We start from the raw sequence: 8,659 nt of genomic DNA, 5'->3' as shown, positions 1-8,659 counted from the left end.
GTGTATTTCCAGTGCACCGAAGTAATATTGATTTGCGAATTTTCATTTCGATAATTTACAAAACTATCATAATAATTTTTCACTAACATGCTCTTGGTAGTTGATATCGCATTTTAATCGCGCTTGCCTCGCGTGTACGCGCGTAAACACGCATGAACTCGCAGGACGACGCGAGACAAAGCGGGACGTTTTGCTACGACACATAGCAAGAGATGCGAGAGACAAACGACGAACGTCTACAAAGCATCAGTCGAAACTCAACGCCAGTGCAGTACAAGCGTCGAGACCCACTGTGAACATCGTAGTAGTGTGTTACTAAGCTCTTTCTAAATTCGGCAGGCAAGTCGAGCGTCGTGTACCATTATTAAAAAAGGTAATTATTTTATTTATACTTTATTGTATAGAGAATATGCGTACACGTAAAAAATAGTAACTTGACGTTTAAGCATTAACAATTCATTAAAATGAAAGCAAATTCCTAGCTAAAAAATGATTTCAGAAAATAAGAAGTAGTTATCAAATGACTTTTTATTCAGTGATTAAATTTACATTTAAATGGCAAATTAGCATTGTTTATGCATACATTTGAAAAATTCAAGTACCTTATGCTTAAGAAACTCAAATATATTTCTGAATCGCATCAATTCATTTTTATTATGTAAATAAAGTGTTTTTCTACAGTTGAAGCTATTTATTGTATTTTTTATGTCTAGATAAGTGAAGCATCGTTTAATTTGAAGACGGAATAATGGATTTTCCATTGAAAACCAAAGAAGAATTATTAACATTTGATAAGCAGTTAGAGAATGATGATTTTAAGAGAGATATGGTAATCATGTTTAATTTCACAAATAAATAAACTCTCTGATATGTAATATTTCATGATATTTATACTTGGATTTATTTGTAGATTGATTTACTTGCCAACACAGGAGGCAGAGATATTTCTGCTCTAACCATCAATATTTTATCCAGAGTCATGGTTGACGAGGTAGCTACAAACTTTAGTTTTAAAGGGAAATACAGAAAAGCCCCATTTTCGTCTCTTAGACTGACTGAGTGTATCATGGGTAAGAAAATGAACAGCGTTTATTTTCTATTTTTCATTGTTTTATTCATGTGATAGTTAATCATTATGTTCTGTTTTAGCTGCTGTAATGAGAACGTTTCCTGAAGCAACAGAAATCTTCATTGAATCAAAAATTGGTGCATGGTTAGTTAATGCACAATTTCGTCAGGCAAACAGAGAACAAAAACTAAAAAAATGAAAAATGCAATGAATTTTTTTGACTTATCTGAAATTTGTTTTATTACAAAAATTTGACGAAAATGTATTAAAAAAAATATTAATAAATCACTACTGTTTAAATTAACTCATTGAATGCAATATGGGAAACACTACAAATTGATTTTCATGTGGTACTTTGAACATTTTAGCAAAAATGTCATCGACAGAATATTTTTTCATGATTTTGCTTTGTTTTACTGAACATATATTAAATAAATTTGATTTATAAGGAAATTCATATAGATTTCCTTGCGGGTACAATTCTTCTCCGATGATGTAAAATTTACCCTTGCAAGAAGCAAAATTATAGATCCTTACTATCTTGTCATTTTTTAATATAACGCAGTCATTATTGTCATCGTCACATTTGAGACTGATTGAATCATTCTGGAAAATTCGATACTGATCTTCATATTCAAGATCATTTGTAACAGGCCCATCGTGATGATGTTTTAAAAAAATTTTTCTTCTACGAGCCAAACAATCTGTGCGAGTTACGATGTGTTGAGATTCAGAAAGTCTACGAACGAGTTGTTGAAGCGGTTTATCTCCTTTACGAATGAATGACTTCAATCTGCAAATATAACTCTCGAATGGAAAGGCACTAAATTTATCTAAAGCACCGAATTTTCTGACGTCACATGCCAAGTGATTTAAATTATGAACATTATAAGAAACATATCTTTTTCCGTACAAATCCTGAAAGTCTTCAACAAATTTTTGTAACAGTTTTTCAGCACATTCAATATTATCTTCTTCTTGAACAGCGAGTGAATCAGCCAAAATGCGAATGGCTACATGAATCAATAAAAAATTGTTGTACGCATCAGGATGTAATATATTTTTTAGCACAACAGGACCTATATATAGCAAAAAATTGCGTAGCTCTGTGGCTTTCCATAGCTTTAAATGTGCCAGACTCCTAGGTTTTCTAGGGAAATCATTAGGCATATGCTTTCGTAATTCAAGTAATTTTTCCGAAATCAAATTCACTTGTAATCCATTTAATCTATACTTCAATGGTCCTTTGAGCCAAAGAAAAATCAACTTTCGGGTAACGCCGAGACAAATTAGATGCATATAATCTAAAGGTACGCTGGTAATTAACCCTATTGCCGGTAAGTCACTCAATATTGTTCTTTTCTTTTGATAATCATCCAAATTTTCATGGCTGTACTCAAAATTTTTAAAACTTGAATCCGTTCTCAATTTAGGTTCTGGAGAGACGTTTGGAAAACAAATAACTTTATCAATATTTGATCCGTAAATACAACATTTAGTGCAACTGTTGTAGCCACTATGATATTTAGTATTCAAAGCGAAAGACTTTGCAGGCGTGTCAAAGATTAAACCTTCGATTATTATTTTATAAGGTTGAAAATTATAAATCATACCGTTGGTTATTAAATCAATCGCTTCATCTACGAAACACTTAAAAAATTCATTTGAATCAGCTGGTTTACTCTCTCCGATAAAAATACCAATTACTTGAACGAAACTAACACCCAAGGGACAACATAATATTGGCCACATCGACAAGCTACTTGATTTTCCAATAGGGGCTCCATCGGTAGAAACTAAAATTTTCAGTTGGTTTTTTCGAAGAATATTAACTTCAATTAATTTTTTTATCATCCGTTCCACAGCACCCTTCAATCCTAAATGACAATAGTGTCCTCCTGGCATGGGAATAATTTCATAATCTTTACTGGTTTTTAAAAGAGTTCGAGGATCCTTCGGAAACTTTTCTTCCGTAAACTCATTTAATATATTCAATAAGGCTTTCAAAGCATTTTGAAAAATTTTATAATCAATTGCCCATTTTTGGATACTTTCCTTGAATGTATTAATTTTTACCGTGGCCACTTCAATGGAATTCATATCCTCACTTTCGTTATCCGATGAATCGCTGTCTGATATATCACTATCACTGTAGCGATACTCGAAATCGTCGTTTAAAATGTCAGATTCATCACAGATCTCATCAACTGTTTCAGCACTATAAACACATAAAACTCGGTTGTTCAAATGATCAAGATCAGTATCGATGACACTATGCGAATTATCATGATGAACAGTTTGATCAAGTTCAATTACATCGATGACATTATGTGAAAGATCATAATTATAATCAAAATTTGAAAAACTTGAATCGCTTTGATCTTCGCACGGATCTTTCGAACGATCTTGAGATGTATTATAAATACTCTGCTTAATGGCATTTAATTCAGCTTCTGCTGCCTCTTTGGCCAATCGACTCTTGGTTCGTTGTGAATAAATGAGTTTCCGATTTTGATTCGACATCATTCAATAATAAAATATCTGGAAAAATTTATTTTTTGCTCAACTACTTATTTCTCATCATATTGTTATTATAATATCCTATTTTAGGCTAAACGCGATAACATTTATCTTACCAATTATTGTCTCGAAAAAATCAATTAAAAGTTTGAGTACAAATTTGCAAAAAAGAAGTACGACTCGAATGACTATAAACCAGTACGACTATACATGCCCGGCAGTCATACCGTTGTTTTAGTTCGGCCGCAGATTGCTATGATTTGAGCAGTTCGATCGAGCAAGATACACGAACACACAAAGTGAGACAAGCGAACGCGACGAGCGAGCGCGAGAGAGAGAGAGAGAGACCGAGACACACGACGCTGTAAAGAGTCAAGTGTATGAGTGCCCAACACTATACGTAGCGATTGTGTTACGCAGTAGAGGGGAGCGAACTCACTCTTGGTAGTTGGTACGGCATTTCAATCTAGCTCGCCTCGCAAGAACGCACGTAAACACGCATAGACTTGTAGGACGACGCGAGACAAAGCGGGACGTTCTGTTACTCGACACAGCAAGAGAGCGAGAAAGAAACAACGAATCTCCGTGGAGAATCAGTCGAATCTCAACACCAGTGCGAGCGTCGAGACCCGCCGCGGATCAATCTAACCTCTATTGGCTTTGGCAACTGGAAAATCAGAAGGTATTTATTGAATTTATTTCTTTTTTTCTCTTGGATCTGCTTTACAATTCATTGAATAAAGTCATATTAGTGAGAGTTTGAATTTACAATCATATTGTTTCATGAGAATTTATTATATATACATTGAGAAATTCAAGTAAGCTAAGGCGCGCATATGTGTACCGCAGTGTTTACCGATAGTCCGTGTCGTATTCCTGCATGATTCGAATATGTCCGTATCGAAGTGTAATACGCATACGACGATGACGAGGCTGCTGTATTCGTTTGTATGCGCCGAGGGCCTTGAACTGCAACACGTATACTCACACATACACGAGACTCGATCAGTGTGCCGATGCTAAATTAACGAGCCCCCAACAACAATGATCTTATATCGGACTTTTTTTTCGTTTTTATGCGTGCTTGCGAGAGAGCCTGTCTCTATACTGTGTGTATATAATATCCGAGTCGCGCTGATTCTTGCGTCAGGTAATTGCACACCGAGATCTATGCATCGATCGCCGAAGTATGTTGAGGCTACTGCTGGAAAACAGCGAAATCCGAGTTTGGCCGACGAGCAGCGCAGACTCCGCTGCACTTGATTTGCTAGGAATTGGGCAACGATTGGTTCTTGGCGCGGATAGTGCTGGTGCTCTGCGACGAGAGATTTAGGCCGGTGCGAGTCGACGCGAGGGACAATTAGGCCAACAACACTACTAAACTTAGCTATGGAGAGCGAGAACGATTCTGGTCCGATTGCTGCTGAAAAATGGCGCCGATCAGAATTTGACCGTTGCGTAGGATGTTATCAGTCGCGAATCGTCGAAGTTAGCACGTCCTCCATACGACTCGAATGAATAAATTTTGGTTAAATTTCGGTTTGTAAGTAACGAAGATACGAAAAGTTAGTTGACACTCGAGAGGAGAAAGCCAGTTATAATTGTTGTAAACAAAACAATATCCCTGATCGACGTGTCGAATCGATTACGCAGCCTCGGTAACTTATTGGATGATACAACCCGTTGAGTTTAGTTAGCTCCCGACCGGCACACAGATCGAACAAACGAGAAAACGATTCCAGCAGTTTTTCTATTTATTTTGTACCGACAAATAAAGTTTCAAGCAAGTTGTCGCGCGCGACCAGTTTCGAAAAAGAAAATTAACGGCCAATCAAATCCACGATGAATCAAATAGGTCACTTCTAGACGAATAATGGAATGTATGCCGGTAAACCTTACGTCCACATCCAAGCTTGGCCTAACTACGCGCGCGCGCGATACACACGTAACTTTCCACAATTTTCTTTCTTTCTTCTCTTGTCACTTGAAAATATAGAGTTACCCAATGCTAACGTAACGAGCCATCGAAAAACAATGATCTTACTTCGGACTTTTTTTAGTTTTTATGCGTGCTCGCGAGAGAGCCTGTCTCTATAATGGGTGTATATAATATCCGAGTCGCGCTGATTCTTGCGTTAGATAATTACGCCTCGAGATCTCTGCAGTGTATACAAAAATCGGATCGGATCGATCTCTCTCGTGAACTGATTGTTAAGAAATAATAAGATATACATAGAAATTGCTATTATCATGATTTTAAACTAGGACTTCTGAAAATAATACAAAATCGATCGAAAAAATCTCCTTTCTTGGCTCCTTACTTCCACTTAAAAAAGTTGTGATATAGACCCAAACCCAGAGTTTAGTCGATAAAAATAGTTAGTAGGCATCGAATATCATAGTACAGAGTGACCTAACTTGACAATTATATTAAAAGTAATGTTTGAACTGCTTTTGAGACTCAAGTTATTTATTTTTTTTTTATGTTTAGATATGTGGAGCATCGTGGAATTTGAAGACGGCATAATGGCTGTTCCGTCTCTGTGGCTGTCGAATTCTAAAAAATTTTGCCAGTATCCACTGAGTACTAAAAAAGATGAAATTTCTAAAGCTGTTCGTCAACTGCATAAGCCTACTGATGATTGGACATCATACGAAGTAAAACGTATTTTTTCAACAGCTGGTAATCCTTAACATTACATATATTAATAGAAACGATCTTTCATTAATATACGAGTAATTTTTTAATGTTTTTCTACAATTTCTAGCTACTTATAAAGATGCTATGCGGAAAGAGTCCTTAGCAGTAGCTTTAACAGACTGTGAGGACGATAGTAAATCAAATGAGGAGAGTCAAACTCAAGTATCAACTCAATTGAATAAGGGTTCCAATAAACAAAATGTAATATCTTCTTCAAGTGATGATGAAGATGAAGATGAGACCACAGAAAAAAGATTAAAAAATGAAAAAAAACTGCCACCAATGAAAAATACAGAAGCGGAACAGTTATCAGTAACAAAAATAGCGTCGACTTTGCCACAATTTAAGCCGATACCAAAGTTGAAGTCAGACCGTGTTGTTGATCGTGAACAGAATGATTTAGATTCAAATCAAAATATCGCGAAGCCGAAGGTCAAGTCCAACGAAAGTTATAATATTATGGATAAATTGAACTATATCATCCGTAAGTATTTTTATATTCAAGTTAACTATTCGATCTATAAATTAACATTTATATGTAACCTAAATTTGTAGAAATGCAAGAAGAAAATGCAAAAAAAACTCATAGGATTTTACTTGAATTAAAAGATATTCCAAAGTTGATTCTCGAACAATTAAAAGAAGTTTCTCTGAGTAATAAGAATGAAGAAAATTCAAATGAGAAGGATTTATCCTCGCGTTTTCCTTTAAAAACTGAAGAAGAATTATCAGCATTTGAAGGACTGCTAGAAAATAATAATATCAAGAAAGAAGTGGTAAAAACACCTTTTTTCATAAATTAATAAGCTTTGCAGTATTTTCCTAAGAAGTATTTAATTTTTCTTATCGTTGTAGATTGATTTACTTGCCAGAAGAGGAGGAAAAGATGTTGCTACGCTTACCAACAATATTTTAGCCAGAGTCATGGTTGACCAGCTAGCTAAAAATTTTAGTTTCAAAGGGAAACAAAAAAAAACCGCTTTTTCGTCTTTTGTATTGTCTAACTGTATTATAGGTAAGAAACTAAGTTATATTTATTTTCTATTTTACATTATTTTACTCATATGATAGTTAATGATTGTGTTCTTATTTTAGCTGCTGTCATGAAAATGTTCCCTGAAGCAACAGAAACTGCAGTTGAATTGAAAATTGGATCCTGGTTAGCCAATGCACCGTTTCGGCAGAAAAAAAATGATCAAAAAACTGAAGAAAACGACGGCAACGAGAAATTTGAAAAGAAAAATAAAAACGAAGACTAATAAGTCGATACTACTAGTTATCTAACATTAAGGTCAACTGAAAAATGAAATAAAATTTTCATTTTTTCATATTTTCTTTTGAGTTAACTGCTTTTACTGACTTAACATAATTTTTGTTTTAGAAACTTAAATATTTAAAAAAATGTTTTAAAAACCACTATTACTAAACATATCTAGATTTTGAAAAAATCATCATTATGTTTAAACATTGTCAAAATGATAAATTCAACACAAATAAATAGAATTTACTGAATTCAAAACTATTTTTCATTTTACTACCCGTAAAATGACAATGTTGCAGTTTATAAAGATTTTCAGTTTTGTAGTCATAGTTTAGTGATCAATTATAGTATTTTGTTAATGTTTTCTGATGTTAGAGTATAAAAATTATTGTGCCAATGCCTTGTACTTGTGCTGATTTAATGATTCTATACTTGTAATCTTGAGTGTTCGTGCATTAACTTTTCATTTCTTTTAATAATATCAAAGCCAAGCTTTTGATTTTATTTTTGAGTTGATAAAAATACATTGACACGAAATTTTACAATAGAGTTGTTCAATCAGTACACGTTCCAGACATAATTTCTACAATAATTTTTATTAACGATATCATCACTATATGAGAGTACTGCAACATTGTCTTAATATATTCATTCAATTGAACATTAATATCAATATATCACTGATAAATATTCGATTAGTATTGTGCGAGTATTTATGAAGCTTTTGAGTATATTATTTTAATATTTACATCATATTTTAGCTCAATCGCTTCAACATTTTTGTTATATTAAGAAATTATCACTGTAATACCTGTTAATGATGACAAAATATTGTTACAATGGCCTGGAAACATTATTTAAACTCCTTTTAATATTTAGTTTACATTTGAACAATATCACCTAATTATTATCCAAAGAAAACGAAAATATTTCTGAGATATTTCATTGTATTTATGTAAATATTAAAACATTACAACTAAAATATCTAGCCAATATAATTGTAATATTAAGTCGATATTACAGGTAATATTACTACGATAGAATCAAAGCGGCCAAACAATTTTTCCATGATTATCTTGAAATATTATTCTGATGATAGTATTGATAT

At 33.7% G+C, this 8,659-nt stretch overlaps 2 protein-coding genes across 2 annotated transcripts; both read left to right on the top strand.

The window, feature by feature from the left end:
* The first annotated feature begins 242 nt into the window (after positions 1 to 242).
* LOC106655008 lies at positions 243 to 1,268 on the top strand. The gene is made up of 4 exons (XM_014375192.2): positions 243 to 373; positions 714 to 829; positions 911 to 1,070; positions 1,150 to 1,268. Exons 2-4 carry the CDS (start codon positions 749 to 751, stop codon positions 1,266 to 1,268), a joined length of 360 nt encoding a protein of 119 aa, XP_014230678.1. The 5' UTR covers positions 243 to 373; positions 714 to 748.
* Positions 1,269 to 4,128: 2,860 nt separating this feature from the next.
* LOC111693316 lies at positions 4,129 to 7,549 on the top strand. Its single transcript, XM_023457702.1, has 6 exons — positions 4,129 to 4,271; positions 6,081 to 6,272; positions 6,358 to 6,774; positions 6,846 to 7,066; positions 7,146 to 7,305; positions 7,386 to 7,549. Exons 2-6 carry the CDS (start codon positions 6,083 to 6,085, stop codon positions 7,547 to 7,549), a joined length of 1,152 nt encoding a protein of 383 aa, XP_023313470.1. The 5' UTR covers positions 4,129 to 4,271; positions 6,081 to 6,082.
* The last annotated feature ends 1,110 nt before the right edge of the window (positions 7,550 to 8,659 follow it).

The sequence above is a fragment of the Trichogramma pretiosum genome, unplaced genomic scaffold (genome assembly GCF_000599845.2).
Source record: "Trichogramma pretiosum strain Unisexual culture from Peru unplaced genomic scaffold, Tpre_2.0 scaffold245, whole genome shotgun sequence".
Lineage (NCBI taxonomy): Eukaryota > Metazoa > Arthropoda > Insecta > Hymenoptera > Trichogrammatidae > Trichogramma > Trichogramma pretiosum.
This window is presented reverse-complemented; position numbering and strand designations above follow the sequence as displayed.